The sequence below is a fragment of the Cnephaeus nilssonii genome (assembly GCF_951640355.1).
Source record: "Cnephaeus nilssonii genome assembly, chromosome: 23".
Taxonomy (NCBI): domain Eukaryota; kingdom Metazoa; phylum Chordata; class Mammalia; order Chiroptera; family Vespertilionidae; genus Cnephaeus; species Cnephaeus nilssonii.
In genome coordinates this window covers 13759469-13776531 of record NC_137094.1, presented here as the reverse complement: position 1 = coordinate 13776531, position 17063 = coordinate 13759469, and the positions used below count along the sequence as shown (strand labels likewise).

General features: G+C 42.6%; 1 protein-coding gene across 1 annotated transcript in view; it reads right to left on the bottom strand.

Annotated features, from left to right (window-relative positions):
• Nucleotides 1-17063, bottom strand: part of DNAH14 (dynein axonemal heavy chain 14) — a gene marked incomplete at its 5' end in the record, with an annotated part of 132187 nt that overhangs the window by 53818 nt on the left and 61306 nt on the right. Inside the window, 9 exons of the mRNA XM_079763762.1 lie at nt 1437-1618; nt 2985-3046; nt 4995-5130; nt 6165-6323; nt 8644-8760; nt 10603-10829; nt 13143-13224; nt 14637-14889; nt 15762-15970. Of these exons, the coding sequence (XP_079619888.1) occupies nt 1437-1618; nt 2985-3046; nt 4995-5130; nt 6165-6323; nt 8644-8760; nt 10603-10829; nt 13143-13224; nt 14637-14889; nt 15762-15970 (1427 nt within the window). The remainder of the gene's footprint in view (nt 1-1436; nt 1619-2984; nt 3047-4994; nt 5131-6164; nt 6324-8643; nt 8761-10602; nt 10830-13142; nt 13225-14636; nt 14890-15761; nt 15971-17063) is intronic.

The following is a 17063-nucleotide window of genomic DNA, read 5'->3' as shown; positions in this document are numbered from 1 at the left end:
GTCAATATTATTTTTTTTAGTAAGACACTCAATTTCCCCTCTTTTGTATTACAAACTGGATAATTATAGACAAACTGGTATGACCAAAATTCCTCTTGCTTGCATTTTTTTATTTGTGTAACTTGGTTGAGCAATTACTATCTTTTTCCAAGTCCCTAAAGGTAACCAATTAGGCAAAGACCCACCAAATTTATCCAAATCTTCAGTTAAAAACCCTTAAAAAAGTTTTGAAACCGCCAGCCACAGGGGTTAAACTCAGGGGTCCCTAAGGATGGCATGTAATTTTCTTCTTAAATACTCTGGCAAATCTCCGGACTCTGAGCGTATTTTATGTCCTGAACTGGAATCACTGATTGTAAATGTTAACTGTGACGGAGGGTTTGGTTTAACAGCTGGACAGTTAACAACGTGCCAGGTCGACAGGGGAAGACTAAGGGATGCCCTGTAACACCATTTCAAGAGAGCAGGAGTTGTCCGGGTTATAACAAGGCTGCTCTCTCCATACTGGGGATACCATCAGTTTCTCTTTTTCTTTCTTTTTTAAAAAATATATTTTTATTGATTTCAGAGAGGAAGGGAGAGGGAGAGAGAGAGATAGAAACATCAATGATGAGAATGAATCATTGATCGGCTGCCTTCTGCACACCCCCTACTGGGGATCATGCCCACAACCCGGGCATGTGCCCTTGAGTGGAATTGAACCTGGGACCCTTTAATCCAAAGGCCAAATTTCTGTTATATACTAGAGGCCCTGTGCATGAAATTCCCTCAGCTCGGCCTGCACCCTCTAGCAATCTGGGACCCCTCGGGAGATGTCGGGATCGGGCCTAAACTGGCAGTCAGACATCCCTCTGGTAATCTGGGACCTCTGGCTCCTCACCGCTTGCCTGCCTGCCTGCCTGCCTGATTGCCCCTAACTGCCTCTGCCTCGGCCCCCACCGCTGTGGCTTTGTCCGGAAGGACGTCCAGAAGGTCGTCCGGAAGGTCGTCCGGAAGGTCGTCCGGAAGGTCGTCCGGAAGGTCGTCCGGAAGGTTGTTCGGCTGTCCGGTCTAATTAGCATATTACGCTTTTATTAGTATAAATTTTTTTTTTCGATTTCAGAGAGGAAGGGAGAGGGAGAGAGAGATAGAAACATCCATGATGAGAAAGAATCATGGATCAGCTGCCTCCTGCACACCCCCTACTGGGGATCAAGCCCGCAACCTGGACACATGCCCTTGACTGGAATCAAACCTGGGACCCTTCAGTCTGCAGACTGATGCTCTATCCACTGAGCCAAGCCAGCTAGGTCCCAAATTTCTATTTTAAATGCGTTTTACAGTAATGGTCAGACGTGTATGTTACACGTATGCTATCTCTTTATTAGTATTAAAATAAGTCACTGGATCCCATGAGTAACATAAGCCAATCACCCACACACTGGGGGGTGCTTTACCCTGTTGTTTTTTGGGGCTCCGAGCGTGTCTTTATTTCTCCTTCTTAACTTCTTCAGGATCATCTCCCTGGTTTTGGCAGTGGTCATCTTGATGCCAAAGTTTATGGTGGAGGTTATGACTCCTTTATGATTATTTTTAAAGGAGCCGTCATCAATTTTTTCTGGCTTCTTAGTTATCTTATCTATGATGCCAAACACAGAAAGGAAAACAAATTTAGAACACTTTCAAAATATGCTTCTTAATCCTAAGGCATTAAAAAAATACAAAAATTACAACATTGTACAATTCTGCTGTCAGGTTAAAGAAATGACTGCGGACAAACCGGTGAGAGAAGACGTGCCAACTGGGAGATGTTTTCCAAACGTTTCCCTCCTTTCATGTGGGAAATAGCGCCTCTTTGCAACCACAGCCCAACGGGAAGGTATGAGCGCTCAGGGAACCCTCCCTTCGTTGATGCACAACAGACACACATAACTTTTAATGCCTTAAAAATAGTTGGATTTGCAATACACACTTTTTAAAATGAAACTACGCGTGCAAGACCTGAAAGGAGCATTTGATGAACTCACCAAATGCATCCGAATCAGAACTCATCCTCTGAAGGGTTACTGAGATGGCGCTGGAGCAAAAGCAAAAGCAAAAAACTCCTGCCCGGCCGGCGTGGCTCAGTGGTGGAGCATTGACCTATGAACCAGGAGGTTGCAGTTCGATTCCCGGTCAGGGCACACACCCAGGCTGCGGGCTCCATCCCCAGTGTGGGGCGTGCAGGAGGCAGCCGATCAGTGATTCTCTCTCATCACTGATGCTTTTATCTCTCTCCCTTCCTCTCTCTGAGATCAATAAAAGCGTATTTTCAAAACAACAGCAACAATAAAACCCGAAGCCCACGACTCTGTGACGGGATCTGTGGCCAGGCTCCCTCCCCTTTCCACAGAGTCTGGGCCACCCCTCCCTTTCCCCTTCAGAAGTGGCCTTGCTGCTGCCGGACGACAAAGTCAGGATTTTCAGGACGAGGTTCTTGAAGCTCCACGTGTGGTTCTAGAGAACAGTCTGATCTGAGAACTCCAGAACCCTGACCTTCCCATTGCCTTGTCTACAGAAGCATTCAAGAACAGAACAGGCAGATGTTGCCATGGGTTCCTTCCAGACGGAGTCCGAGGTCCCACTGCTAAACCAGAGCACCCACCCTCCAGTAGGCAGACTCCACACTCCTCGGCAAGAAGCATCCCAATTCCACAGCTGGAGAGGGGAGGTCAGCCGGGGAGGGGAGGGCAGCCTGGGAGTGGAGGGCAGCGGAGAGGGGAGGGCAGTGAGAGGGGAGGGCAGCCGAGAGGGGAGGGCAGCCGAGAGGGGAGGGCAGCCGAGAGGGGAGGGCAGTGAGAGGGGAGGGCAGCTGGAGGGGGGAGGACAACGTGGGAGGGCAGTGGATACTTTTGGGGGCGTTTTATTTTAAACTCTCATTTGAACTTTTCATTCTGAGACCTCTGAGGGCACAGAACGCCCTGTGTCACTGAGAGGACAGGTTTGAGGCTCCTGTCAGTACATACCTTGGCTCCCGGCCGCCGTCTTATGGGACTCAGAAAGCAGGGCGCTGATGTTCTGTCTCAGGCTGTCAGGAGGAGACAAGGTGAGGATCCTAATTAGCTTGTGGACCGCAGCAGCCATACGCACAAAACAAAATGGAAGTTTCAGCCTGTGGTTGCTTTTACTTCCACCTCGTCCAAGGAAACTATTTTCCTGTTCACTTTTACAGGTAAAATTAGTGTCACCATTAGAATTGAAACCCAAATGTAACAAAACAGGGGCTTACTCCAAAAAACAAACAGGCCCGGCCGGTGTGGCTCAGTGGTGGAGTGTCGACCTAGGAACCAGGAGGTCATGGTTGATTCCCGGTCGGGGCACAGGCCCGGGTTGTGGGCTCCATCCCTAGTGTGGGGCGTGCAGGGGGCAGCCGATCGATGATCCTCTCTCATCATTCATGTTTCTATCTCTCCCTCTCCCTTCCTCTCCAAAATGAATACAAATATATTAAAAAACAAACGGAAAATTCCTAGGATGCCACGCTATGGGTATTTTCTCCAGAAAGTAAGCCACGGAGTCACCAGCCCCTTCATAAAATGCATTCGCCTACGGACCCCGCAACCAAAGGCCCCGCACCTTTATTTGGGTTTGTCTTCAGCTGTTTCCCCCGTTATGTTATTTTTCTTTACTGTTAAAATCCACTGCAGTTTAAATATTGAACATACAGTAACATTTATTTTTTCCAGACTCCATTATTCATGATTGTAACAATTCAGAGAAGGAATGATTCTTATTGTATTAAATGTTTAAAAACTGATTTCTCTGATTTTTAAGGCCTTGTCTAAGTGTAGGAGGATTCCTTTCCAAAAAAGCTGGTGTGACAAGTCAATAAGGGCGTCTTGGACTAAAGGTGACACTGAAGAGAGAGGTGTAGGCCTAGCTGGTTTGGCTCAGTGGATAGAGCGTCAGCCTGATGGACTGAAGGGTCCTGGGTTTGATTCCGGTCACGGGTACATGCCTCAGTTGCAGGCTCAACCCCCGGCTCTCATGGGGGTGCATGTGGGAGGCAACCAATCAATGTGTCTCTTTCACATCGATGTCTCTCTCTCTCTCTCTCTCTCTCTCCATCCCCCTTCCACTCTCTCTGTAAAAAAATCCATGGAAGACTATCCTCTGGTGAGGATTAACAAAAAGAAAAAAAAGGAGAGAGATGTAGAGGAATTCACGATGCACGGTGAGGACAGAGCAGACCTGACAAGCAGCGGAGTGGCTGTGGCCACAGTAAGTATGACACGGGCAGCTGGACCTACGAGCATAGTGATTAGAGGGACGGTCTGACGTGGGCCTCTCCACAAGTCCACCTTTTATTCCATCCAACCACCACAGGCTTCGCTGCCATTTGAACAGAAGTAGAATTAACTCTCACATTTTGCACTGTTTGTCTACATCATTTCAGCTTCTTTGTCATCCTTTTTTTCTTCAGGAAGAGACACAGAATGACAGAGACACGGCTCTTCATATCTATAACAATAAAAGCCTAATATGCTAATTAGACCGGATGTCCTTCCGGACGACCTTCCGGACAAAGCCGGGGCTGCGAGGGAAGCCCGGGTCCCGGGTGCCGGAGGGAAGCTGGTGCCAGCAGCCAGGGGAAGGAAGGCCTACTCTTGCATGAATTTCATGCACCAGGCCTCTAGTATTTATATTCTAGTGCAAACAAAACCAATTATATGCAACACTATGTTTGTATATTTAGGTACATTTTTCCAGGAAGGAAAATAGTTTATAGCTTCACTTTGTTAGGTCAAAGAATTAAAATTTTAAATTTAGTTATATTAAAAATAAATATCAGAATTTCTCATGTAAAGGAATTAATTTAGTTAATACTATGGAAAAGTGAAGATTTTCTTAACTCCTCTTCTGAATAGTTCTGCATTTTTACATAACACATTTGCTTTTTAAAACAAGGCATAGTTAGATATTAAAGTAAACTTTTTTACCAGTCAAATCAGATGTGGAGTTTAATGTATATATACTACCTTGACTTTTTAATTTCGTTATATAATAGGACTTCTCCTAAAATTGACCCATGTTTCACATCGAATCCTCCTGAGCCTTCTAACTTGGCAAGCATCTGATTAATGGCACTGGTTTTCCCAATACCAAAGTCTCCTAATGGGAAAAAAAGGATACATTAGGTTAGATTTACATGCAAGAAAACGAACAGATGCTAACATTTTAAAATAAACTAATAACATTTTCTTTCATTTGAAAATTGCATGAAAAGTATGTTTTTGCTCTTCCCTTTAAAAACAATTGTGAAGAGTGGAAAAACCAAGCACTTCCTACGAAAACCTCTCCAAGTATTTATTTAATTTGTATCTCTTATGAAAGAATATATTAGGAGTTAACCATTATTTTTCTATAATATGCATTTGCACTTATCACAAATATTTTTGCACAACTACTACATGCAATTCATTTCCCTGAATGTTTTTAGCAACACAACCTCGCGGGCGGGTGGGGGGGGGGGATGGGTGGGAATTGGAATAAACCCCTCATTGCAGCAGCCCAGGAAGTCATGGCTTTACAATTCACCAAAGAGTAAGTAAAAGCATTTCCTTAGTCCAAACTGGAGGCCACGGACGGTTATCTGAGCTTCCACATTCCTGTTGCCCGAGTCCTTTGAGTATAGACCCGGGAAGGTGATCTGGTTGCCTCTCGTGAAAGACAACAGAACTTGAGAGCTGGAAAAGGTGACTGAATGGGTTGAGGCAAATATTAAACAAGAGCAGGAGCTATACTGAAATGTGAGCACTGGCTTGAGGAAGTATGTGTGCAACGTTTTGGGAAATCGGGCAATTTATTTTTAACTTTTCTTCGCACGCAGTTATGTGCGTAGATTTAATTAAACCAGCCAACCTTACTACCGTCAGTGGCCCTCGAAGGACCTCAGCCCACAGGCTGTGGAGGCCCACCTACCCTAAGCCCACGGTTCTCCTGGGACTTGCCAGGAAGGCGATGGGAAGGGGAGAGAGACTTAGGATGTCCTGCAAACGTGGGGAGTGTGATTCAGATACTGCAGGTGGGAATAGCTAAAGATTTTTAGGTTGCCCCCCCTCCCCCGACTTATAAAATGGGTAGACAATAATCGCTAAGCCTCTTCCGAACTCTGCAATTCTACTTCTTTTGCAATTTTGTCACACCTGTGAGAAGTACAGGGCAGAAATTCTTCAAAAGGAGGCTGATGAGGAAGGAGAGGCACGTGGTGTCGCGGGTGGCGGTGTGATTCACGGTCTCTCCGAATTCCGTGATCTTCAAGATGCTTTCGCCGGGGCCTTGCGGATCCGCTAGTATTGAAGTTCCTAAGTTAACATTTAAAAAGAAAGTTTCAGATCATCTACAATAATATCTACAATAATAAAAGGGCAATATGCTAATTAGACCAGACGTCTTCCAGACGTCATTCCGGACATCCTTCCTGACGAAGCCGGCCCGAGGGGAGCCAGCCCGGGTCCGGGTGCCTGCTGGTGGCCGGAGGGAAGCCCGGGTCCCGGGTGCCGGAGGGAAGCTGGTGCCGGCAGCTGGGGGAAGGAAGGCCTACTCTTGCACGAATGTCGTGCATCGGGCCTCTCGTCTGTCAATGAATGTTAACTCCATCTTTTGGGTGCTCAATACTTCCTGGGAAAGTGGGTACATTATAGAGCCATTTAAACATACACACGTGAGGCAAAGCTGCTGCAAGGGCCTGAGGGTCCCTGCTGGTCTCAGAGGGTGTCCCTTTCATTCAGGCTCTGTGCTGGTGAGCTCGCCGCACGCCTGCTAGGCCCACCTGTGCAGACGGACCTTCCTCCCGCCCAGCCTACTAATCTGCTCTCCCCTGCAAGGCAAGCATCCCCCCTCCTTCCCTCCAGTGAATTGAAGAAAGCAGCTGTCCTGCCCAAAGCTCCTGCCATCCTTTCTAAAAGGACTTCAGTGAGGGACTGGGGGGAGGAGTGACAAACGGGTCATCTGTAACACTTTCAATAGGAAAGAGAAAGTAAGAACAAGCAATCAAAAGCCAACAACGAAAAAAGAACTTCACTTCTTTGATAACTAGAGGCCCAATGCACAAAATTCGTGCAAGAGTAGGCCTTCCTTCCCCCGGCTGCCGGCACCGGCTTCCCTCTGGCACCCAGGACCCGGGCTTCCCTTCCAGCCCCAGCTTCGTCTGGAAGGTCGTCCGGAAGGACATCTGGTCTAATTAGCATGTTACACTTTTATTATTATAGATCCTTCTCCCCTGCCACTATCTGCTTTTCATTGTATTGGAATTTTCCATTGGACAAACACACATGTGCTAGTATCTCCAATCTTTTTATTGGTTGAACCATGTGAAATTAACATTTTTGTTTGTAAAACCAGGTGAATATAGGCAATTTCATATGAATTAAACCAGCCCCCCCCCCAAAAAAAAAAGCCTAAACCAAATTTTCCTTATTCCCACAGCTCCCTAATACCACCGCAATTCTTTCCCCCATTACACAGCCAAAACTCTCAAAAGGGATAAATATAACAGAGCCTCACCTCCTCATCTTTTATTCCCCCTTTTTAAAATTAAAAATCCAATAGCTAAAACGTTTACATGGTACACAATTCAACAGTATGTAAAGGTATGCACTGCAGTTATATATCCTGGTCATCGCCCTATCTTAGTCACCTGTTTCCCACACTCTAGAAAAGACCAATGCTTTCCCATAGAGTGGCACCCTAAAATACCACCTTACGTGCATCGATACCCAGCTATGTTTCTTCTATGTAGTAGTGAAAACTGAGATCAGAATGACCCAATGTTAGCACTAACATGTGATAAACAATTCACAGGTTGTAAATAAATATGATCAACCACTAATAGTTACTGGGACAAATATTGTGTAATAGAACCCTGCTATTTCCGACTGAAATTAATTTGGAGTTAGAACTTTCTGGATGCTTTATGACTTGACAGCTCTGGTTGTTTTCTCTAAAAATTCTTATAACCAAACTATAAAATTCTTTGATGAGTGAAACCTAACCTCAAAGGAAATCGATTCAATTTGCATATTGAATTCCTTGTATTGGCAAGAAATCTACATAAAGCTTCATCATTAAATTCCTGCCTCAAACTTCAACCAAGCTCTCAAAATACCACAATTTTCTATATATTTTTCCTTACTTTTGTAGAAGGTTGAGAACAAAAACGATATAGCATATATGGATATCTGTCACACTGATTATTCTGTTCTAATTTAAAGTTTCCTTTACAGTCAACTGCAGTATGTACATAAGTTTTTCCTGTTTTTATTTCAATAGTCCCAGCTAAGTAAAAGAATATTTCCACTAGTAAGACTTTCCATGAACTACAGTTTTACAATGTACAACCAACTTAATCGAATACATTCCAACGTTCTCAGAAACCAATAGTCAAGGATGTTTTTTAATAAAAGGCATGTTTTGTAAACATGTAGGGTAGAGCAAATGTAGGTGTACAATTGTGAGTACACAAAACACAATTTGTTCTGGTATTATTCATTTTTAATTATTGGTTTCTGCACAAACTTACAATCCATCAGGCCTCAAAGTTGCTGACATAACTACAGTACTTTTATATATGAAATATTTCTAATATTTTAGAGAAATCAGAGCACAGTTCCTGTAATGACTTACCTCTCTGAATTAGTGTCTGAACATTAGGAAGCAGTTCTGACCACCGGATGAATTCACACTGCTGGAGATCCACAAAATACCCGAAGATAGACGACTCGCCAGTTGGGAGGGTAATGCCTACATTTGAAAATAATGAAAAATATAAATAAGTCCAAGTAACAACGAGGTTCATTTATGGCATGTTTCGCTCATGACCTGCTCTCTATTTGAAAGGTTTGGTTGTTGAACCAGAAATAAGAAATGTTCACCAAGGGTAGATCCAAATATGTAAAATAAGCCTATTTTTTTCTTCTAATCTTTAATTATTTAAAAACAAAGTTTTGTTAACTTTTTGTCCTTTTTTTGTGTGTCCAGAAAGCAAGGGGAATCATGATCTGATAGCCTTTGAAAAATCTTGCCCGTAAGTTCTGCTTATTACTAGAGCTGGGTATTATCAAATGCCAGTAATGCACTGGTTGTACCTGATAAAATTCTGGTACTTATTTGCAAATTACATTTACTTCACTATTGTAAAAGTAATTAATTTTGTTAATAGATTCTGGAAAATACAGAACAAACAAAGCAAACGAATTTAGCCATGGTTTCACCATATGAAGATAACAGTGTTGACATTTGATATATTCCTTTGAATCATTTATGAAATTTTTTAAATGTTTTTTTATTGATTTCAGAGAGGAAGGGAGAAGGAGAGAGAGAGAAACATCAATGATGAGAAAGAATCATTGATCAGCTGCCTCCTATACGCCCCCGACTGGGGATCGAGCCCACGACCCAGACCAGGAATAGAACGGTGACCTCTTGGTTCCTAGGTTGAAGCTCAACCACTGAGCCATACTGGCTGGGCTAAGTTTGGCTTTTTAAGGTTCACATGTAAGTGAGATCAGACAGCCTCATTCCACTTAGCATAATGCCCTTCAAGTCCATCCTATTGTCTCCAATAACAAGATTTCCCTCCTTCCTGTGGATGAACAATATTCCATTGTATATAAATATCTAATATCTGTGATAGTGAAGGTTAGTTACCCCAGGAAGTAAAAACTTTACAACACAGATATCTTAAATGGAACTTTTACAAATAATCTCAAATGATACTTTGCTACATCAAACTAGTAGGATTTGTGCATTTGGTAATGTTTCTAGCTCTCTCTTTACTTAGCAAATATATTCATGCTCAATATTTTGTCTCTTTTTGATACCTTATCTCTTCAAAGTCCCTTTAACCAATCACAGCTAATTGGGGAGGTTTACTGTTTCTAACTACGAGGCTAGGTTCCACTTATCAGAACTGCTTCAAAAAATACAAATACTGAAGAATTCTACGGCTTTAAAAATCATTCCAAAAATATTAGAAGATCTGAGAAAGCAGTTTTCAAAAAAGAAACATGAAACGATAATAATCTTCTTCTACTGAAGTTTCTACTACCTGGTGATGCATACAAACAGAACCAGCCATACAGCTGATGGGCTCCTCCTGGCTACGCTCAGGTTCAAGGCTTTATCTTTTTTAAAAAAATATTTTTTAATTGACTTCAGAGAGGAAGGGAAAGGGAGAGATAGAAACATCAATGATGAGAGAGAATCACTGATTGTCTGCCTCCTGTACACCCCCTACTAGGGATCGAGCCCTCAACCTGGGCATGTGCCCTTGACTGGAATCAAACTTGGGACCCTTCAGTCCACAGGCTGACGCTCTAGCCACTGAGCCAAACCAGCCAGGGCTCAAGGCTTTATCTTTATCTTTGTTCTGCCTTACAGTGAGTTATAGCTTATTGTAGCAACAAGAATCAACCAGGAATCTAGTTTTCTCCAGTCTCTTTCACTGGAGAAAGGGTGTTGGAGTGTATTTATTAACCCTCGTTTACCTGTAACGTCCACACTTTAAAAGATGGGTCCAGCCCTAAAGGATTTAAAATATATCTTCTAAAGGAAGAACTTTGACTTTCCCTTCCCAGAACTCACCTATTTGTGAACTTTCAAATAATTCATGGACAAGATTGTCAAAATCATAGGTGACTTTCGCAAGAGAAGCAGGTTCAAAACTTGAATACATTAGCATATCATCTTCATGCTCATCTTCACGTTTTAAAGTTCCTCCAAATGCCCAGGTAAATGCAAACACGAAAAGCTTTCCAATCACTGTCGTCAACTTGTCGGGATATTTCTCCAGAAACCACGGACTTTCAGCACTGGAGTAGGTAAATGTGGAGGGGCGATGGTTAACTCTTTTAGGAGGCATTCAGTCACTTATTTAAAAAATCATAGCAAAGTTTCATTATTAAAAATTTTAATAGTTAAGTGTGGACCTAAAAATTTTGTTCTGTATTTTTTTAGGTCATCAGCTCTTGAGATAAAAATCAAAGTTCATGTGTAATTTTCCTTTGGTAAGTCATGTAAATTATACATGGCTACTAGTTCTCTTGTCAAAGCACCAGGTGTGTAAGAGGGTTGTAGTCAGCTTTCACTTAGTTAATATACATGATTCACTTTTATTTTAGGTCAGTGTATGAGCTGAGAGTTTACTTATCTCTGGAAGAGGATCTGGTAATTCTTCATTTAGTCACTCACTACTAACCAAGTCCCAGGGTTGACCTAGTTCAACTTGGCTGAAGTTACTCTACACAAAGCAAACGTGATCCCTTATTTCCAAGACAAGAAAATGAACAGTAAACCATGTTCAGGGTAAAGAGTAAAGAGTCAAACATACCATCAGAAGATATTAGCAGAGATAACTAATTTAGATTGTGGGGACCAGGGAAGGCCTCTTGGACGAAGCTACAGTTATACTGAGACCAGAAGAATGAGTGAGATTTGGCAAAACGTAGGAGGAAAAGCATTTGAGCAGAAGGAATATAGGTGCCAAGACTATGAGGTCAAAGTCATGGCTAATTCGAGGAACAAAAGAAGGAGAGAAGACCAGTGTCACTGAAGTACATATATAGTTAGTGGAAGAGACTAGGAGAGCAGGCTGTGGAGAGGTGGGAAGGGGCGTTTAAAGCTGTACCACGGCATTTTCCTTCATTTTGAGTGTAACAGGAAGTCACTGAGTGACTATAAAAAGAAACATTCTCATTTATGTTTTCTAAGAAAATCAAACACTTGCATATAAATATCAGGAGGCACGTACAAGCATATTAATCACAGTATTTGTAGCAGATTAATGACAAAAATTGAAAACAATGGATAAACTGTGACATATTTGTACAATGAACTATAGTAGGTAGTGAAAATAGAGTAGTCATAGGGACATAACATTGAACAAAAATGCAGGACACAGCCCTGCCGGCGTGGCTCAGTGGTTGATTGTTGACCTATGAACCAGGAGGTCACAGTTCGATTCTTGGTCAGGGCTCATGCCTGGGTTGCAGGCTCAGTCCCCAGTGTGGGGCATACAGGAGGCAGCTGATCAACGATTCTCTCTCATCATTGATGTTTCTATCTCTCTCTCTCCCTTTCTCTCTGAAATCAATAGTAAAAATATATTTTAAATAATGCAGGACACAGAAAAACCTAGAAAGTGATCCCATTAAGGTTTTTAAAAAATGCCAAGTTAAAAATTATATTGTTAGGGAATACATTAGAACACAAAATCCAGAATAGCAGTTTTCTCACACAATGGGATACCATAAAATCTGGGTACACAGGGGACTTCAAAGATAAATTAATGTTTTTTTCTGTAACAAAATGGTGTGTATATGGATATTTGTGTATGCTACTTCTATCTTATATTTTATAAAATGTTCCTTTATGGCTACTTGCTCTTTAATACAAATTAAAGATAATATATGGTTATCATGTTAAGACTGGAATAATTGAGGAAATGAATTCATCGTCTATTGCAACAGTACAGGCAAGAAATAATGAAGGTTTGGGCTAGAATGCTGGTAAGCAAGATGCACACGAATGAGTGTGAAGGCAGAGTTGACAGAGTAAAAACCATATGAAGAATGCTCTATCATGTAAAAGCAAATCTGACATGAATGTCTCAGGGATTCCCAGTGAGATGCAGGAAGGCCTCGAGGGTGACTTTCCTGTCCTACCAAGGGCAGAAGAATTGTGGAGTTCATCATTTCGGTAGTTGTGATTTATCGAGCACTTACTATGCGCCAGGCACTGGTCTACATATCTAGCACATCACGTTATTCCAGTTTTTAAAACGAGAATGTACATGCTCAAAAACACGTAGTAACTGGTTCAATATGTCTCAGCTCATAAAGGGCAGATTCATCGATTATGTGCATGTCAAGTTTATTTTTTCCTCAAATATGTACAGAGTTTGGACAAATGTATTCATGTTATCCACATACCTTAGCATAAAAATCTGGCGACCTTGTATTAGATATACAAGATGCTCTCTAAGCTGGAAAAAAATAAATTTTAAGTGCATTTTGATGTTATGACATCATAAAAGTATTGGTTTATTGGCGAGTAATTTTGTGCCTATTGGAGTGTTTGGCAAGTAGTATGTACTAAAACATGTCTGTTGAATGCATGCAACTGACCTCTTGTCCACATTCTTGAATTTGACAGGAACTTTTAAATGCAGAGAACTTCTCTCAGTTGAAATAGTCTTCAACTCTTCACCTTAAACAGGAAAGAGCATTTCCCCACAGTTAACAACAGACTTAAAATTTAGCTGATTAATTATGAGGGCTCCCTTAGAACACCGTTTAGTGTGTGAATCATCAGAGGAGAGCATCTTTGCTTTATCTACAGTGTCTTAAGGAGTTACCTTACCTGGCCAGAGTGGGAGTTACTTTTCTAAGAGAAGAGGAGCAGAAAATGTACCTGCAATTGTCTGAATTGAGCTTCTTTATTTGAAGCATAAATCTGCATATTCTTTTCTTTATTCTACTCTGGCGATTTTTTTGGTAAGTTTGATTGTTCCAAAATGAAGACTTTAAAACAGTCAGGTGACCACCTCCAAATGTGGTACACATTGCAAGCTAAGTAATAAATTGGTCCTAATAAAGTGAAGCATTAAAGCAGAAACCTGTATGCTTTTAAATATGAAATGTCTCAAAACAAACATCGAACACGTGCACTGTAGGCAGATAGTAACTGTCTCCCTCCTCACCCCATCACCCACGCTTTTGTCTAAGTCCTCCATTCCACAGACAAACACAAAGAATGAATGATTACTCATCCTTCCTTTTAGCTTATGCTTTAAATCATGTTTGGTTTCTTTATGTTAAAGTGACATAGGATTCTTGTGAAACAGACAGAAGTACAAACAGTATACAGAAGAAAACAGCAATCACCCATAATTTCAACACCCACAAATAATCATCATTAAATATTGATGCATTTCATTATGGTCTTTAATAAAAATATGTACTATTTAAATGTTAAAATATAGGAAATTTAAAATTTAAATTTAAATAAAAAATTAGACACTTTGGTTCTCATTCTATTTATTTATTTATAATATATTTTATTGATTTCAGAGAGGAAGGGAGGAGATAGAAACATCAATGATGGGAGAGAATCATTGATTGGCTGCCTCCTGCATGCCCCCTACTGGGGATCGAGTGTGCAACCCAGGCATGTCCCCTTGACCAGAATCGAACCTGGGACCCTTCAGTCTGCAGGCCAATGCTCTATCCACTGAGCCAAACCGGCTAGGGCTTCTGCTTTTTATTTTAAGACTACCTTCATGTCTCTCCATTGAAACATGATACTGTTGTAGCATAATTTATTATTCCATTCCCCTATTGTTGGAATTCAGAGTCTTGCTGTTTTTATGATTATAAATAATTCTGTTCTAGATAAAGCTCCTTGTGCTACATCTGAACACTTCTATGATTATTTCTTTATAATAAATTCCTAGAAGAAACACTGGAATATATGGTTATTTTTAGTATAGGTTATCAAATGCATCACCAAGAAAGGCTGAATCAATTTACACCTCGAATACCTTCTGCGAGAGTGTATGTCTCAGCACATTCTAGCCAACATCTGGCATCATTAGTATGACTGAGGGAGGAAAAACTCACATTGTCCAAAGCCTCCATTTTTACCCATGAATTCAAAGAAGGCGTCAAGAATTCTGCAGAGAGTTGTAACGATTGTGATGTTCTGGACAGGAAATGGCTGAAATTTCTGATGATTCTTTATAAATTGTAGTCCATCTTTGACACTATTATTTATCAAGAACTCAAGACAATCCACTCCTGATGGACTCATAATTTTAGACGTTTTCGCAAGCCATGACGTCACGTAAGGCTCCCATCCCAGATCAACGGGATCCTGACAACAAAAGGCACAAGATAATTTTAGGAGATAGATAAATTACCGTGTCCGCCTACTTTCCACCTAATTCATCAATGCCACATATGCTTTAGAACCATCCTTCATTCAAGGGCAAGTGATCAAAAAAGCCCAAGGAACTACCCTTCTCTGAAATATTTGTGATTCTTAACAACAGTCCTGCCAGTCAACAGCGTGGGGGGGAGGGGTTTATGTCCAGAGAGGTGCGTTGAGCTCTGTGTACGTGGCGAGAGGCACTGCTCCCCCAGGAAGTCAGCACTGTCCTCAGCGTCATTCATTAAACTGAGTCACGCAGATCAGAAGAAGGGCGAATAGTGGCTAATGGTGGATTTCATGCATAGGAGACCCTTATCCCTGGTTGTCTTCCGTCTCTTCGCCATCTCTTGGGATTGCGTTTCACATTCCCATCATTGATGTTTCCACCTCTCTCTCCCTCTCCCTTCCTTTCTGAAATCAATTAATCAATACATATATACACTGAGTGGCCAGATTATTATGATCTCTGAACACATAATAATCTGGCCGTTCAGTGTATATCCTATATAATAAAAGGCTAATATGCAAATTGTCCCCTCAACCAGGAGTTTGACCAGCAGGCAGGCTGGCCAACTGCCCATGTCCCCTCCCCCTGGCCAGGCTGGCCGGACCCCACCCATGCACGAATTCATGCACCGGGCCTCTAATACACACACACACACACACACACACACACACACACACACACACACACTGAGTAGCCAGAGTATTATGCGTTCAGAGATCATAATAATCTGGCCACTCAGTGTATACACACACACACACACACACACACACACACACACACACACAGAAATTTGATTTTGAAGACTCACCATATAAACCATTGCACATCGGCTGACAGTGGCAGGACTGGCGTGAGAGAGACTGTCCACTTCAAAAATCACTCTTATTTTATTAGTCAGTGCGATTCTCTCGCTGTTGGCGAGGCACAGCGTTCTCGTGTTATCCAGCATCGAGTTCAGGCTTTCTACCCAAAAGGTGTCCACGGGACCATCCAGGACAACCCACTGCCAATCGAACTCTGCAGAGAAAACATGCGAGTGGGACTGAGGGTAATCCCCGTCTTCCTTCATTACAGTCTCGCAAGATTCTGTGTTATTTAGAAAAGGCCTCCTCATGAAGATGAAAAATGGTGCCCTAGGACATGCTAAAGGGAACATGTTTATGTGGAGCCTCTAGGGTCTATCGATAGGAATATTCAGACCACATATTAATAAATGCTTTAAACATTGTTTCAATATCCTCAGACGGCCCTTACAATTTGGGTAAGAGAAAGAGCCACGAGTTTATCTTTTCCATCATTTGGACCTGCTGCCTGTGGGAGGGAAGCAGGGAAGGGAAATAGACGCCCTTTGAAGAAAGACTCGAATAGACAGATTTGAGACCATTCCACACGGGGACACCATTTCCTCCTCTTTCCACCCTCTGGACCCATCACCCTAGAAAATCGACAGGTCAGGAGAGGGGAAGCATGAACAGATCACTGTGGAGACAGAGGATGAGCCACTTGAGAGACATTAAAATCTCCTAGGACAGGTGAGGAGAGGGAGGGTCCAGGTGTCCCCACTCAGATGGGCTCTCGCGGCCGAGACCCCTGCCTCGGGGTTTTCTTAAAAACCCTCCGAAGGACACTGACTGCGCCCCATCCCTCGACTCCCCCCGACTGAACACCGAGGAGTCACACGCACAAACAGAGATGCTCTAAGGAAGCAGAAGCTACAGCTGAAGTCCCTTTCTGAGTCTGGAATGTAAGTGCCCTCCTGGGGCGGTGTTGCCCGGATGTCACCAGGGGGCATGGAAGTGGTGGCCGGGGTCCTGCAGGGACTGACAGCATCTCTGGAACAGACCTCGTCCTGTACATCTCTGTCCCCTGGCACACAGCACAGCGGTATCCGCTGGGTGTTGGATGCCCTCGAGATGACCATGCCTGGGTGGCATGATCTGGCCTGGGCGTGTACAGTCTGCGTGGGGCCCACTCGGTGCACTCTATTGCAGTGTGGCCCAGCTGCTGCTCACCCAGGGTATTTCTACCTGTAACAATGACTTGGTGTAAACCAAAAGGGTTCTACATAAGCCCTGGTATCTACCTACCTAATAAAAGAGTAACATGCTAA